Raw genomic sequence first — 18,166 nt, 5'->3', positions numbered from 1 at the left:
CCAAATAAGAGCAGTCAATTATTAAGGTTTATGTATATTTTAAGTTTTGGGGAAGGACAGTTATTAAAGTATTACTAATAGTGGTGCACCGAAATTTCGGCAACCAAAATTTTCGGCCGAAAATGGGCTTATTCCATTTCGGCCGAAAATGGGTTAAAGATGCAGATACTAAAGATGGCCGCCGCGGGCGCAGCGCAGGTTTAAAAAGACCCGCCTTTGGCCGGTGGCCCGCCTCCCAGTGATGTCACTACTATTATGATGTGCATGAATGAACTAACACACCGGGCGGGCGAGCGGCCGCTAATAGCTGTAACTATGTGAGCGCTTCACTTCCCTATCAGGCGGGTATCTCCGCTGACAGGGAAGCGAAGCACTCGCATAGTTATAGCTATTAGCGGCCGCTTGCCCGCCCGGTGTGTTAGTTCATTCATGCACATCGTAGTAGTAGTGACATCACCGGGAGGCGGGCCGCCGGCCAGAGGCGGGTCTTTTGAAAGGAAGGACACAGGAGGAGCTGAGTGAAAGTGAGGAGATTGCATTGGGATGGTGAGGGACGCTGAGGCAGTGGGGGGGGGGGACGCTGAGGTGAGCTTACCAATGGTATTTGTATTATGCAGCATGAGGGGGTTAATGTATTGCCACTGCTGGTCACTGATGAATTAGTGACTGACCAGTGGCAGTTAATTAACCCCTTTGTGCTGCATTAGTGCAACCAGTAGCAGTGCAACCAGTGTTAATTAACACTGATACTGGTTGCACTAATGCAGCACAAAGGGGTTAATTAACTGCCACTGGTCGGTCACTAATTCATCAGTGACCAGCAGTGGCAATACATTAACCCCCTCATGCTGCATAATACAAATACCATTGGTAATTAAATTAACCACTATACTGCGACAGGGTGGCAGCTACAGGTACGCCTGCCTGTTTTTGGTGTATGCCCCTGTTCTATCTATTTTAAAATCATTTGGGGGGAAAAAAGTAATTTTCGGTTTTCAGCCAAGGGCATCCTGCATTTTCCGTTTCGGTTTCGGCCCAGAATTTTCATTTCGGTGTATCCCTAATTACTAAACTCACAATAGTAAAGTCTGTATATGCAGTAAAGCATGGTTGTTATCAGTGCTTTTTTTTTTTTTTTTCTCCTAGAATAGGTGCAGGAACTCCCTCCTTCTAAGTCACTTTGTATCTCTGCCCCTACCCACCACCGAGCACCAACCTTTAGACTAGCCCCTACCCACCACCGAGCACCGACCTTTAGACTAGCCCCTACCCACCACGAGCACCGACCTTTAGGCTAGCCCCTACTCACCACCGAGCACTGACCTTTAGGCTAGCCCCTACCCACCACCGAGCACCGACCTTTAGGCTAGCCCCTACCCACCACCGAGCACCGACCTTTAGGCTAGCCCCTACCCACCACCGAGCACCGACCTTTAGGCTAGCCCCTACCCACCAACGAGCACCGACCTTTAGGCTAGCCCCTACCAACCAACGAGCACCGACCTTTAGGCTAGCCCCTACCCACCACCGAGCACCGACCTTTAGGCTAGCCCCTACCCACCACCGAGCACCGACCTTTAGACTAGCCCCTACCCACCACCGAGCACCGACCTTTAGACTAGCCCCTACCCACCACCGAGCAGATCTTTAGTTCCACCCCTACCCAGTAGGGCCCCTTTTGGAGAATATAGAGCCAAGTAGAATTTAATAGTGCTAAGTAATTTGTATGGGATTTAGTATTGATGATAAGAAAAGCAATAAAATAAATCCCTTGCAGCCAGCAACAACAGATCTCCCAGATCCCCCCCCAGCAACAACAGATCTCCCAGAAGCCAACATTAATACACTCTCCAGCTGTCAGCAACAGTAGATCCCTTCCAGCAACAATTAACCCTCCCAGTAACAAGATCACCCACCAGCAACAATAGATCACCTTGCAAAAAATAGATCCTCTCCAGCAACATTAGATCTCCCAGCAGTCAGCATCAGTAGACCCTCCATCACACCCCAGCACCCCCTGCCATTGCCTACATTCAGTGCTGTTGGTGCGGGAACTGCATTCCCCCATGTTCCCACTGAAAAAAATCCCCGCTTGTTATACTCGCTGTGGAACCTAAAGGGTTAATGATCTGCATTGTGTAAAAAGGCTGCTTGATCTTGTCCTCTCTGATTCCGACCCCCCCCCCCCCCCTTCTTTTACAGTCCCCAATCTATCTGCTGATTGAACAGAGCCTTGGGGGCAAGCTGCACATGCTCAGTTTGGTGTGTATTGCTAAAGAGGTTTTTTTTTTCTTGGGAGAATGCATGTGATCAGCACAGAGCCAATCATCAGATCACGGGTGCAATGTCCGACTCCTGCACACACTGCCTGCAGCTCTGTTTCCCATTCCTTTTGCATGGGCTATCATTGCAGAGCTGTAGGTAGTGTGAATGAACTATGGGGACAATGAACTATCAGCAGATCAGCGTGCCTGCAATTCATTCAAACTACAAATATATCTGCCGCAGTGACTGACGATACTTGTAGTTTATTCATTCACAGGAAACGCGACGCTCCACCCTCACAGCCACTCCACTTTTAAAAAGTGACAACAGGTGCGGCGAGAGCAACGCTTACTATCCAATAAAAGGTTAATTGTCCTGGAAAAAATAAGGTTTATTTCACCTGGATACCCAAAGTAGTACTGATGATATGTACAGTTTTACTAATACATTGCAAAGTTGTAATGTTGCGTTCAGGCGTTAAGATTTGTTTTACCCTCTGTCTTGAAGGGGTTAAACAACAGCAGTGTTTTTTGCCTTCTCCTGCCTGTTGTCAATAATTACCTTTCATAGTATTATTAGTAGTGAGAGGTGTGCTGGTGAACTTTACCTGTCCTGTACTCCTGACACTTGGGCTAAGGCCAAGAAACCTGTGTATAAAGCATGTAGGAAGGCCATGTGTATGTAACTTTGATGCTCCGAAAAAACAGATAAGTATATCTGTGTATGGTTTTATGTTTGAAAAATCTGGCTTAGATAATACTAGAACACTGAGTAAATCGATTTTGCTTTATTTTTCTGTATTCAACTTTGATAAACCTATGAGTCTGGGGCACTTGATATATCGCACATCTCAAGTGGTTAGAGTCTGGGGCACTTGATATATATCGCAGATTACAAGTCAATAGAGTCTGGGGCACTTGATCTACAGCACATCACAAGTGGTTGGAGTCTGGGGCACTTGATATACCGCACATCACAAGTGGTTGGAGTCTGGGGCACTTGATATACCGCACATCACAAGTGGTTGGAGTCTGGGGCACTTGATATACCGCACATCACAAGTGGTTAGAGACTGGGGCACTTGATATACCACACATCACAAGTGGTTGGAGTCTGGGGCACTTGATATACCGCACAAATTTAAGTGGTTATAGTCTGGGGCACTTGATATACCGCACATCACAAGTGGTTGGAGTCTGGGGCACTTGATATACCGCACATCACAAGTGGTTGGAGTCGGGGGCACTTGATATACCGCACATCACAAGTGGTTGGAGTCTGGGGCACTTGATATACCGCACATCACAAGTGGTTAGAGACTGGGGCACTTGATATACCACACATCACAAGTGGTTGGAGTCTGGGGCACTTGATATACCACACATCACAAGTGGTTGGAGTCTGGGGCACTTGATATACCGCACAAATTTAAGTGGTTATAGTCTGGGGCACTTGATATACCGCACATCACAAGTGGTTGGAGTCTGGGGCACTTGATATACCGCACATCACAAGTGGTTGGAGTCTGGGGCACTTGATATACCGCACATCACAAGTGGTTGGAGTCTGGGGCACTTGATATACCGCACATCACAAGTGGTTGGAGTCTGGGGCACTTGATATACCGCACAAATTTAAGTGGTTATAGTCTGGGGCACTTGATATACCGCACATCACAAGTGGTTGGAGTCTGGGCCACTTAATATACCGCACATCACAAGTGGTTAGAACTTCTAACAGCCTAACAGCATGGGGGTACAGATACTTGCTTCGTGTCCTGGTAAGGTTACTGTCGACATGAAGTTTGCATGATCTCCAAGTGCTTGCATAGCTTTCCTCCAGGTTCTCCGGTATCCTCCCACACTCCAAAGACAAAGACTCTACTATGATGTGTGATATGGCTGTCTCACCATCTGTCCCAATAGCAGATAAAGCAATTTGAGTCCCCAGAGAGAAAAGTGCTACATATATTCTTGCATCAAAACTAATTTAGCTTGTAAGTTTCGGATCATTCTGGAACTTGAAAAAGTAACTGTAGATAGTTGTAATCTTTACCAAAAAAAGTACTCTGTTCAATATGTTTCGGTGAAGAATGTTGCAAATGCCAGAGAGCATGTCAGATTCTGAATATAATAATGGACATTCCCCTATTGTGCCCCTTCCTCATTCAATGACTAATATCTTCCAGCTTGACTATTACAACACCTTCCTGTTGCCTTACCAACAAACAGACCAGCATCACTCCAATCCATCCTGACCTATTCTGCATGACTCAGCTATGTCTCTTGTTCCTCCTCCAAGTCTTCTATTTATCAACTCCTCCACAGGTCACCGGTTACACAGAAAATACGCAGAGAATACAATTCTAACCTTTTAAGCTATAAAACTCTCCATTCTTGACCCTCCATGCATTTCCTCATTAATTTCCAGATTCTACCCTAAACACAACATCTGCTTCCTTTAAGTCCCGTACACACACACCGATTGTTGGCCGACCGATCAGCCGTCTTTTGTCCAGTGTTGTTGTGTTGGTTGAAATGTGCTCTTGACTGCACACTAATTTTGTCGGCCAACAACAACCAACTGCAGAAGTGATGTCATGTTCTGGTTTACTTTTCGTGTGTTTTTTCTTCTCTGAGCATGGCCAGTCTTGCTTATCTGACTTTTGTCTGCCGAAATCTGTACTGACTGACGAACAATCGGCCGTTCTGGTGACGGCCAACAAAAATTGTATAGCAAGCACACCAGATTTTGTTCCCCCGAAAAGTCGCAGTCGGTTGTCGGAAGCATCATACTAACAAGCCGACAATTGGCCGATCGGACGTTGGCCGAAAATTTACGGCCAACAATCGGTGCGTGTGTACGAGGCTTTAGTCTCTACGGCCATATTTATACCTGTAGGTTGCGATAACATGTGGCAAAACCGTGTTTTTGTCTTTCATTACTGAAACATACAGTAATGCATGAAACCCAGGGACTTGCCTTTTATTTTCACTGTAACCCCAATACACCTAGACAGCACACCCACAATGCATGTGTGAAAACTTCTGAACCATTGGTGCAATCTGTTGTGCTGTGGTGAAAAAAAACAATGCAGGAGCATTAAAGCCTGCGTTGTGTTGTGTGGGTACGTAGCACATTCAAAATGAACATGCTGCCTTTCCACAATGCAAGTTAGCCCCCATTCACATCAGGCTCATTAATCAGGCGCATGCCAAATCGGAGCCTACTGCGGCAATGGCACCAACCAAAATGGTGTGACGCTGACTTTGCAGTGCCGCACCGAGTCCCAAAAGTAGTTCTTGCACTACTTTTGGCGACTTCGGCGCGCGGGGGGGGGGGGGTTCAATGGACATCCGTGCATGAGCTTTAGTAAATAAATCCCTATAATTGGAAAACATCTAGTTAAAGTGATACTAAACACACACTGTTTAATGCACATTGTCCCTTCTCTTTCTGTATGTGGATAATGGCACTGTAAATATTTTAATTCAAAAAATAAAAAAAATCTTAGTAGCTTTTTTCCTCATCGATATACAGCCGTCACATGACCCAGATCTTTCCAAGCCTGTCTGCAGAGAAACCGTGGCAGTAGGAGCTTTTTGTCCTCTGCTGCTGGTCATATGTTCAAAATAATAATAATAAAAACTTAGGTTTGGGATACAGAGTAAAAATATCAATAAACTGTTTGAAATTGTCATACAAATATATATTTGAAATAAAAGCTTTCATTTTTTTTTTTTTTTTGATAATAACATGGTGTGGGTGGATTTCTGACAGTCACGGGTTGTCACACCCCTCCAGCCTGTATCTTAGAATAAGAGGGAGGTAAAGCCTCTGTCAATCAATACTGTACATATACAGTATCTCACAAAAGTGAGTACACCCCTCACATTTTTGTAAGTATTTTATTACATCTTTTCATGTGACAACACTGAAGAAATGATACTTTGCTACAATGTAAAGTAGAGTGTACAGCTTGTATAACAGTGTACATTTGCTGCCCCCTCAAAATAACTCAACACTCAGCCATTAATGTCTAAACCGCTGGCAACAAAAGTGAATACACCCCTACGTGAAAATGTCCCAATTGGGGCTAAAGTGTCAATATTTTGTATGGCCACCATTATTTTCCAGCACTGCCTTAACCCTCTTGGGCGTGGAGTTCATCAGAGCTTCGCAGGTTGCCACTGGAGTCCTCTTTCACTCCTCCATGACGACATCATGAAGCTGGTGGATGTTAGAGACCTTGCGCTCCTTCACCTTCCGTTTGAGGATGCCCCACAGATGCTCAATATTGGTTAGGTCTGGAGACATTCTTGACCAGTCCATCACCTTTACCCTCACCTTCTTTAGCAAGGCAGTGGTCGTCTTTGAGGTGTGTTTGGGGTCGTTCTCATGTTGGTATACTGCCCTGCGGCCCAGTCTCTGAATGGAGGGGATCATGCTCTGCTTCAGTATGTCACAGTAAATGTTGACCTTCATGGTTCCCTCAATAAACTGTAGCTCCCTAGTGCTGGCAGCACTCATGCAGCCCCAGACCATGACACTTCCACCACCATGCTTGACTGTAGGCAAGACACACTTGTCTTTGTACTCCTCACGTGGTTGTCGCCACACATGCTTGACACCATCTGAACCAAATAAGTTTATCTTGGTCTCATCAGACCACAGAACATGGTTCCAGTAATCCATGTCCTTAATCTGATTGTCTTCAGCAAACTGTTTGCGGGCATTCTTGTGCATCATTTTTAGAAGAGGCTTCCTTCTGGGATGACAGCCATACAGACCAATTTGATGCAGTGTGCGGCGTATGGTTTGAGCACTGACAGGCTGACCCCCACCCCCCCCCCCCCCCACCCCTTCTACCTCTGCAGCAATGCCGGCAGCAATCATACGTCTATTTCCCAAAGACAACCTCTGGATATGACGCTGAGCATGTGGACTCAACTTATTTGGTCGACCATGGCGAAGCCTGTTCTGAGTGGAACCTGTCCTGTTAAACTGCTGTATGGTCTTGGCCACCATGCTGCAGCTCAGTTTCAGGGTCTTGGCAATCTTCTTATAGCCTAGGCCATCTTTATGTAGGGCAACAATTCTTTTCTTCAGATCATCAGAGTTCTTTGCCATGAGGTGTCATAGTGAACTTCCAGTGACCAGTATGAGAGAATTAGAGCGATAACACCAAATTTAACACACCTGCACACCTGCACACCTAAGACCCTGTAACACTAACGAGTCACATGACACCGGGGAGGGAAAATGGCTTATTGGGCCCAATTTAGACATTTTTACTTAGGGGTGTACTCACTTGTGTTGCCAGCGGTTTCGGTATTAATGGCTGGGTGTTTGTTATCTTGAGGGGACAGCAAATTTACACTGTTATACAAGATGTATACTCACTGCTTTACATTGTAGCAAAGTGTAATTTTTTCAGTGTTGTCACATGAAAAGATATGATAAAATGTTTACAAAAATGCAAGAGGTGTGCTCACTTTTGTGAGATACTGTATATTTGAAAAACTTTAAAAAGATGCAGGTATATTTTTTGGGTCACTGAGGGTGTTTTCACACTAGCACTTTTGGTGCGCACCCGAGTTCGATTGACGTCAGAATTAGGTTATTTTTGATGATGCAAACACTGTCTTTGAACTTGGGTGCGCACCCGCGAACCATACCCGAGTCCACTTAAAAAGGGTGGTCGGGGGTACGGTTCATGTGAACTCCAGTACGGTTTGCTTCTGATAAGAACGCAATCGTACCAAAGCAAGCAATTCTATCCATTTTGGCACCTTCTCGTTTACAGCGGTTGCCAAGCTACATGAGTACATGCCGGCTGCAGCTTGATGACACAAGTGTACCGCGGTTCGGATACAAATATCAAATGTGAACACAGTCCATCGGGGGCAGGGGGAGGGGGGGAGCAATCGAAATCGGGTTCAAACCAGGCAATCGCACCAAGTGTGAAAACACCCTGAGATGCATTGCTAGCCCATTCGTTTATAATAGACTGCCTAGCACAACACACATTAACCCTTTCATGCCTAAGCCTTTTTCTGACATTTGTTGCTTACAAGTTAAAATCAGTATTCTTTGCTAGAAAATTACTTAAACCCCCAAACATTAAAAAAAAAAAAGTACAGTTAGCACATTTTTTTTGTATAATGTGAAAGATGATGTCACACCGAGTAAATCTATCCCTAACATGTCATGCTTTAAAGTTGCAAACACTCGTGGAATGGTGACAAACTACAGTACGTAAAAATCTTCATAGGGGGCACTGTTAACAGTTACCTGTTTAGAGTTACAGAGGAGATATTGTGCGAACGCAGCAAAATCTCACATGTGTGGTTTGAACGCCATTTACATATGCAGGCACTTCTGGGCGCGAGCACAGAGGGACGGAGTGTTTTTTACTTTTTACACTGTTCCTTTAAAAAATGTAAACCTGCCTTGTGACAGTAATAGGCAGTGACAGGTACTCTTTATGAAGGATCTGGGGTCCAAAAGACCCTAAACCCCTCCTTTGCCCTTAAAGCATTCCAAATGCCAAATTTGGCTGTTTTTATTACTGTCATTTTTTTTAAAAAATCTGGCGCCTTTTAAGGCTCCGGTACCCGGAAGTAATGTCATGACGCCGCTTCCGGGTTTCTACATTGGAGACCCAATCAAAGCTGAATCCAGTGGGACAGGAGACCCGGGCGAGCCACGGAAGGTGGCAGGAGGGGGGGGAAGTCCCCTCCCACTCCTTGTAATAACAACCGAGTGGCTGCTCAGTCGCATTGGTTGTTGTTAAAAGAAAGCAAACCATCGGCTCTGAACAACGGTACCAGGGTGATGCCTCTAGCTGCAGGCATCACCCCGGTAAAACTCCCTGAAGGCGAGGACGTATATTTGCATTCTGTTGGCATAAAGGGGTTAATGTGCAAAAAAAAAAAAAGTAGCATGTACAACTGATGCTTCCTTTGTATTGCTGGTACCTTTGATACTATACATGTACTGAGAAATGAACACAGATTTTAAATCAGTAGTTAAAGTGTTACTAAACCCAGGAGCCTGCATTCACTATATCTGGTCTCCCACAGTACACAGAACATGGAAATGGATAAAGTGCTAAATACCTTTTCTCATCAGCAGTATATAGCAGTCTCGTGACTTCTGTCAGTTCCTAGTAAAGTATGTAGAAGGAGTTTTCATACTTCACTGAGCTGTCCTATGAGGATCCGGGACCCCTGATCCTCTGTCTGGACAGTGCTGATTGGCCCTGTGCTGATCACATGCACCCTCCCAACAAAGGAAAAAAAATGTTCTCTAGCAATATACACCAAACTGAGCATGAGCAACCTGACTCCAAAGGCTCTGTCTTTATCAAGCATGCTTTACTGCATAATGTACAGACTGATTTTACTGTTGTAGGTTTAGTAACACTTTAACCAGTTCCCGACCGGGCGCCGCCTATTGACTGCGGCAATGTGGCTCTGCTGCACAAATCGACGTAGGTCTACGTCAGTCGCAAGCAGGCAGCTAGGGGGCGAGCCAATGCACGGGTCAGGTGGCTCCGTTGTAAACACAGCTGACCGTTCTTCTCCGTGGAATGATCACAGAGCCCCTGTGATCCTTCTATATAGGATCACATGTCTCTATGATCATTTCATAAGCCACGCCCCCCACAGTTAGAATCACTCCCCTAAGCTCACATTTAACCCCTTGATCACCCACAATGTTAACCCCTTCCCTGCCAGTTTCATTATTACAGTAACAGTGCATATTTTTAGCACTGATTACTGTAGTAATGTCACTGGTCCCCCCCAAAAGTGTAAAAAATGTCAGTCAGGGGTCCGATCTGTCCGCCGCAATGTCGCAGTCCTGCTAAAAATCACAGATCGCCGCCATTACTAGTAAAAAAAAAAAAAAAACAATAAAAATGACATAAATCTTTGCTGTAGTTAGTAGACGCTATAACTTTTGCTCAAACCAATTAAAATATGCTTATTGTGATTTTTTTTTTTTTTTTTTAACCAAAAATATGTAGCAGAAAGCAAAATGTTAAAAAATGTTGATTTTTTTTTGAGAATGTTATATAGCAGAATGTGAAAAATATTGTTTTTTTTTCAGAATTGTCGCTCTTTTTTTGTTTATAGCGCAAAAAATAAAAATCGCAGAGGTGATCAAATACCACCAAAAGAAAGCTCTGTTTCTGGGGAAAAAAGGACATCAATTTTATTTAAGTACAGCATTGCATGACTGCGCAATTGTCTGTTATATAAGGCAGTGCCGAAATCGCAAAATATGGCCTGGTCATTAGGGGGAAAATCTTCCGGTCCAGAGATGGTTAAACACAAAATGAAAAGATCAGTTTGGTTCACTTTGATTGGATTAAAACATTTTTCATTTGGCTGATTGTCCCTTTTTAATCAAAACAATAGTTTATCGATCACACTGCCTGTTTTTTTGCAAACTATTTCTGAAAGGCTTTAGTCATCAAAATTATAATTTTATTAAATGGTCATACTGATGTATGTATTCTGTCCAGCAAAAATAATAATCTGGTTAGACTGAATGCTGATTGGTTATTGTGGGTTACTGTACTTTTTTTTTTTTTTCACTGCTATTGCTGCCTACTTTATTGAAATAGGCTGATAGAGCATATAAAATAGGAGTATACCACTTCAGTCTGATAAGATTCACAGTGAAAAACAATAAGGCTTCCTTTAAAAAAAATATTCACGGTGTGAACATGCTTGTGTTGCAGTATGGAGGTGGGCGTCTGTGTGGAGGCATTTTGCCATGATGTCACTGTGCCTAGAAGACACATAAACAGCGCTTTTATGACGTTTGTGGTTCTGGATGAAAATAACCATCCCTGTATTCTACCTCACATCAAACCGGAACCTGGGGTAGGCAAATTTATACAGCTTTAATTATCTTATGTTTCACTATTTTATCTCTTGTGTAAAAGTAAACAAACCTCCTAACTCTTGTCTTATTGTGCTATAACGCTTTATGGATTCAGGCCCCGTTCACACTGGGGCGAAGCTACTTTGCCGGGCGACCTCCTAGGTCGCGGCGCGCTGCTCGCCCCGCGACCTCGGAGCGGCCGGCACGGACTTCATAACATTGAAGTCTATGCAGGTCGCTCCAGGTCGCCCCAAAGAAGCTCCGGACCCTTTTTCTGTCGCTCCTATTAGAACGGGTCCGCAGCTTCTCTATGGAAGGCGACCTGTGAGGCGACCAGGTCGCCTCACAGGTCGCCTTAGTGTGAACGGGGGGCTCATAGTTACATAGTTACTCAGGTTGAAAAAAGACACAAGTCCATCTGGCTCTATCAATAAAAAACAAAAAAACAGTAAAGAAAACCCAACCATACAATCCCATATACACAATCCTATAACCACAGTTGATCCAGAGGAAGGTGAAAAAACCCCAACAAAGCATGATCCAACTTGCTACGGCAGGGGAAACCATTCCTTCCTGATCCCCCGAGAGGCAATCGGATATTCCCTCGATCAACTTTACCTATAAATATTAGTACCCATTTATATTCTGTACACCCAGGAAAGAATCCAGGCCTATTTTTTTTTTTAAAGCAATCTAGTGAGCTAGCCAGAACCACCTCTGGAGGGAGTCTATTTCACATTTTCTCAGCTCTTACTGTGAAGAAACCTTTCCGTATTTGGAGACTAAATTTGTTTTCCTCTAGACGTAAAGAGTGCCCCCTGGACCTCTGTGTTGACCTTAAAGTGAATATCTCAACACCAAGTTCACTATGTGGACCCCAAACGTATTTATACATGTTGATCATATCCCCCCCCCCCCCCAGTGTTGCCAAGCGCCCAGTAATTTATGGGCAGCCTGTACATTTCAGGCCATTTTCGGGCTACCCGTAAATGCCCGTTACGGGCAGCGGTACCCGTAAAAAAAATGGTTGCTGGCCGACATCACAACAGCGCATGCGCCGTTTCTGATGCCTGCTGGGCTCGGGAAAGCTCGTACAAGCTTGGCTGGGAGGGCGCTTGCGCAGTTATGTAATGGCGCCATTTTTAAATCAAAGGCACTCGTTCTCAGCGGTGCCTCGCCGGCTCCGCCACAGCAGAGAAGGACTCCTCGGAGTGAAGACATGACATTCGCAGACACGAAGGTAGGATGTGGCAACTAGAGATAGATCCATTTCTATGAGGGGAAGATGGCAGAAGCAAGGCAAGCATGCGTTCTCAGACTTCCTTACCTTACAATATGAGATGATACTTCCCACATATGTACATGAAGTCTTGCTTGCATTCACCATTGTAGAAGGATGGCATCATGGAGTTATGGAGAGATGGAGGGAGAAAGCGATGAAGGAATGAGGTAATAAACAGAAGCGGGGATGGACTTTTGGATGGAAGGAATGATGGAAAAACAAAGGACAGAAGGGGACTGGAGGTGATGGAGACTGGAGGTGATGGAGACTGGATCGTGATTGGATCATGATTGGATCGTGATTTCTGTTTTTTTTTTTCTTTCGTTTATTTGCCTTCCTCTGGATCAACTGTGGGTATAGAATTGCGTATGTAGGATTGTAAATTTTTTATTTTTTATCCTTTTTAGTGTTTTTGAACTTGTCTTTTTTTCAGCCAGACTAACTATGTATACTGCTAATTACCAGCCAAATCACAGTGCATGTGTATCCGCGGGTTTCATGTGGTTACCCGCAGTTCTCCTTTGTATTAGGTTGCGTGTTTTTGCTGCGTTTTCTGAATCCGAATCAAAGATACAGCATGCGAGACTCTTTGGTGGACTTTCAGAAAACTCACAAAAAAACAATGTGCAACCTAACAGTCTATAGGAAACCGCAGGTCAACTACTTCAAACCCACAGGTATACCCAACTGCGGCCAAATTGCAGCGCAGCAGAGTGAAGCCACACTTAACTGCTTTCTGATTCTCTTTTTATTTCTTTTGTTTTTTTAGCATTATATTTTATTTTCCTTTTTGTTTATTGTATTATTGTTTTATTTCTTTTTTGTGTTGTATTAAAAAATGTGCAACATTGTTTAAAAAAGCCAGAAACACAGTTTTAGTGTTGTTTTAAATGGTAGACATTATAACATTTAAATGGATTGTAAAGGCTTGCATTTTTTCCCTAAAACAATAAACATTTTATACTTACCTGCTTTGTGCAATGGTATTGCACATAGCGGTCCCTTTTCTCCTTTTCTGGGGTCCCCCCTGCCACTGTTTTTGGTTCCTCATCCCTTCCAAGTGCCCCCATAGCAAGCCATTTGCTATGGGGGCACTTTTGCAGGCTTGATTCTGAGCCGGGTTGTGTGCTACCATAGACACATAAAGCTCGTCTTGCACCCCGCTCCCTCCTCTCAGGATTTCATTGACAGAAGTAGGCGGCAATGGCCACTTTGTCCACTTCTAAAAGTTCTAAATGTTCAGAACACATAGCTTTTTTTTTCTTCTGCAGGATGGGGAAAGACGTTACCGGGAGGCATATGCACGTAGGAAGATTAGACTGGATCGGTAAGTAGAAAAAGCATTGCAGAAAACCAATGTGTACCAATGACAGCACTAGGGGATCGTCATACTGATAACTTCCTATGGCTATAAAATGCAAGTGTATGACTATAGCCATATTAGACTATATGATGGCGCCGTAGTAGCATGGGGGTTCAGGTATTTTTTGGCAACATGAGGATTGTTCTTTTAAAACCTAATTAAGTCACAGAAATAGAAATATAATCAGGTAATCTTTCTTTGACAGTGAACCTAGTGGTTTTAAAATCTGGAATAAGACAGCACAAAGCAATTTCTTGCTCAGCTTGCTTTTACTATAAACCAAAAAAAATTTTACTTTTTTATTTATCTTAAACCTGCTGTCACATGATTGCCCAGCCTCCTTCATATCCTGCACCCCCATAGCAGGAGGCGTGTCTACAGCAATCTGGCAGGCACAGTGTGATGTCACACACAGGGGGTTCACTCTCACACCCGCTGCAGCCACAACACACCAGGGCTAAGCAGGGGTGTTCTAGCCACAATATTGACTACAGGAGATACAGCACAGCATGCCTGTATCTCCTAGTTGTGATCCTCGCAATGAATAAGCACAAGGTGTGAAACGCGTCTGCTGTCCAGTTTGTCTTGTGTTCCTGTCTGATGTTGTACCTTTGATTTGAAGAATAAAACTGAAGTTTCCAAGTTCCTGGGTTTGGAAGTGCCACTTTCTTTTCTACTCACATGGTCTCCTAGTTGTGATCCCAGTGACACAATTTGACCGCACCAGCATAGATCTGCTCCCATGCCTGGCGTGGTCAGTTTGATAGTAAAGCCAAGCGGAATTGCCAGGATACCAAAGTATATAGGCTACAAAAGATTCAATAGAATTTTTACAGGCTATATATTTCATTAACTGTAGGTATAATCTTCAATTTTGTGGTAACATACTCTTTTTAAAGTGGTTCTAAAGCCTACACAATTTTTGCCTAATGCATTCCCTGCATAGAGGTAAAAAATGTCCCAGAGTTTGTATTGCCCCCCCCCTTATATTTACCTGATTCCTATCTTGATCCAGCACTCTGCACTCCTCTTCTCCTGATTCTCTTTTTACAGAGGCAGAGTAGGAGCCATTGGCTCCTGCTGCTGTCAATCAAAACCTGTTACCAGGTAGTGGGGTTGAGCCTACAGGTGCGCCCCATAGGAAGCAGCTTCTTCCGGTGGCGCATTGAGAAGAGGAGGTGCCTGGAGCGCCGGTGGGGGGAACCCAGAAGCAGAGGTTCGAGGCTGCTCTGTGTAAAACCTTTGCATAGAGCAGGTAAGTATAATACATTTGTTTTTTTTCAAAATGTACCTTTTCAGACTATTTAATATGACTGTGCAGTTCTATAGGCAGAAGAATTAGACCCAGTACATTCAGTAATGTAATGTAACTGATCAGGAAAGTCTCTTCCTTCTCTCTGCCATTGAAGTCTATGAGGGAACTTGTACTAAAGGGTGTGGCTGTTACTCTGCTCTGCCAGGACAGGACACTGGAATTGGAGGGCAGGGAGCAACATTTCCATAGAAAGAAAATATTTGTAGGGCATTTCCCAGGAAAATCTGCTACAAGTTATAACATGTGGGATACAGGAGTATAAACAGATAAACCCCATTTAAAATCTAATACCATTTTTAAGATCAAATTATTTTGGGTGACTATCGAACACTTTTATCAGACTAGTAAAGAATAAAGTGCATGTTGCAGCATTGAACTAGCAATAGAAAGTCCGCTATCTCCCTAAGGCCAGCCATACATGGGACGAATTTTGAAAAGAATATTCTTTCGAAAATCTTATCTAAGAATTTTCGTTTGAATATCACACCATTGTGGGCTGCAACAAAGGCCAATTTTCTATTCAATGCTGGGAGATTGACTCACTGTATTTTGTTCTTTGTGACATATCAGAGTACTCATCAGTTTATTCACCATATGTATTAGTTAATAGTTTACCTAATTGTTGCACTATATTGCCTTTGTTCACCTCAACCTGACTGGTTGACACTTATGAGTTTAGCGCATCTGCTTTTTTATATCAATGCTGGGAGAATAGTGTGAGAAATATAATAAAAAAAGAAATGCTCATAAGCACAAGAAAAGAAAGTTCCTGGAAGGAAAATAAAATTCCCGGAAAGAAAAGAAGATTCCTGGTCACAAAGATTATTTTCTGCAGCAACATGAGGTGAAATTAAAGGCTTGGTTGGTCGAATTTCGAAATCAATGGTGGCACCATTGGATCACTAAGCGCAAGAAATTTCTGATTTTCGAAAAATTTGTTTGGAATTTGACCCGTGTATGGCCTGCATAAGATCTTGCAAAGAACTCTTTGTAGTACCAGGACTATTCCTCCCGCAGCACAACTGGTAGATTGAAGCAAAGCAAGTGCAATTGACACCTTCCTACCCTCTTTTTTAGAATAGAAATTTCCCAGAGATTTTCTAAGAAGTCAGATCATACATAAGCCAGTTGGAAAATATCAGTGAGCGATAACGAATGTTTCAGTGCTCATTATCTGGCCCTGTGGTCCATTCCTCTACTTACGCACAAAATTTTATTTCTGCCAACAGTAAATATGTTATATCCTGCAAGCAATCAGAGGTGCCAATATCTGTTCCATGGGATCCAAGCAACCAGGTAGGTCCTCTAGGCCAGTGTTTCTCAACCCTTTTCCAGTCAAGGCACCCTTTACATTTATGCACAGCTTTGAGGCCCCCTTAATAGTTTTAAATGCTGCAGCAGCAAATACATAGGACACCAAAAATTTAAGATGGATTTATCCTTGCAACGCACACTGGTACTGACTAGTATTCTAGCATTTGTTTTCCCTCATTTTCTCTCCACCACGCAGTTGATATGACCCCGGTGCTGACAGAGAGGGGAATGGGGGTAAAGTAAGAATGCTGTGCAGGTGACAGACATCCACCTTATCAACCAATGATGTCCGCAGTTGTTAGGAAACTTAAAGTGATTGTAAAGTCTTGTTTTTGGTTTTCAAAAAAATTAAGACATGTTATACTTACCTGCTCTGTGCAGTTGGTTTTGCACAGAGCAGCCCATATCCTCCTCTCCCTGGGTTCCTCTTCGGCTCTCCTGGCCCCTCCTCCCTTGAGCGCCCCCACAGAAGGCAGCCTGCTATGGGGGCACCTGAGCCGAGCTGTAGCTCCATGTGTCCATTGAAACACAGAGCTGTTGTTCGGCCCTGCCCCCTCTCCTCATTGGCTAACTGGCTTTGATTGAGAGCAGTTAGAGCCAATGGTACCAATGCTGTGTCTTAGCCAATGAGGAGGGGAGTCCCGGGTGGACATTGCTGAATCGAAAGGGGGCTCAGGTAAGCATTGGGGGGGGGGGAGCTGAGGGGGGCTGCTGCACACAGAAGGTTTTTTATCTTAATGCATAGAATGCATTAAGATAAAAAACCTTCTGACTTTACAACCCCTTTAAAGTGATTGTAGGGTCACCTTGTAAAACAACTCATTCAGTTTAAAATAGAAGTGAAAGGCAAAACATTTTTGTATAGATATACAAAAAAAATTATAAATGCCTTTTATCCCTTTTTTATAAGTGATCACATTCCGTCTGTTCTCAGCTGCATATGAGCTGGGGGGAGGAGAAGCAGCAGCAGACTGAGCTTTCCAGTGAATGGCTGTGCAGCGAGGGCTTGTCAGGACAAGTCTGATCATTGGAGGAGAGTACACTGAGTTCCCAGCATAACTAGAGGACTGACCACTGCATGTTCTGCTTAGTGTGGTCAGTTTTTATTAGGAAAGCAGAGGGACTGGCAGGAATACCAGGGATTTCACATAAAAGAAGCAATACAAAGAGAACAGGGTATTTTCTCATACAAGTACATGGTACAGCAGGCACATATCAGGAATATGAAGTGTTGGGGTAACAAATGCTTTAAGGCTGGCCCACATGGTGCCCAAGGTTGGAATGTTACATAATAAAAACTTTGTGTAACAAAAAGGCATGCTTGATCCAATTTTAGGGCAATTTGGGAACATTTTTAGGCATTTTGTGAGGGCACCCCTGAAGAACCTAGAAATACAATGTGGAAATAAATATGGTTTTACATTTTGACCATAAATATGCTTTAGCAATCAAACCTGTTAACATCTAGAGTTGTTTAATTGTTTTCTGTAGCATTTTAGTATATTAAGAATGTACATTTTTTTTAATGCAATGCCAGGTTGCAAGCAGCATTGTAATTGTGACAACTCTAAAATATCATCCTTGGTTTAGAAACTGAATTATGTTTTTCTTCTATCTTTATATCATTGCTTGGTTATATGAGTTAACTCCCTCTTAGGTCTGATATGGTAATTGTGATTAATTACAATCTAAGTCACTGATTTCCCGAATAGTCTCTGAAGGCCTGGTT

The 18,166-nt window shown here is 43.5% G+C and overlaps 1 protein-coding gene across 2 annotated transcripts in view; it reads left to right on the top strand.

The window, feature by feature from the left end:
- The window catches only part of ACOT11 (acyl-CoA thioesterase 11), a 70,489-nt gene that overhangs the window by 44,978 nt on the left and 7,345 nt on the right, over positions 1-18,166 (top strand). For both annotated transcript variants that reach the window (XM_082264890.1, XM_082264889.1), the window contains exons 9-11: positions 11,018-11,162; positions 13,717-13,772; positions 16,353-16,419. In XM_082264890.1, coding sequence (XP_082121016.1) covers positions 11,018-11,162; positions 13,717-13,772; positions 16,353-16,419 — 268 coding nt within the window. The remainder of the gene's footprint in view (positions 1-11,017; positions 11,163-13,716; positions 13,773-16,352; positions 16,420-18,166) is intronic.

Source organism: Pelophylax lessonae (assembly GCF_965119305.1).
Source record: "Pelophylax lessonae genome assembly, chromosome: 8".
NCBI classification, from domain to species: domain Eukaryota; kingdom Metazoa; phylum Chordata; class Amphibia; order Anura; family Ranidae; genus Pelophylax; species Pelophylax lessonae.
This window is presented reverse-complemented; position numbering and strand designations above follow the sequence as displayed.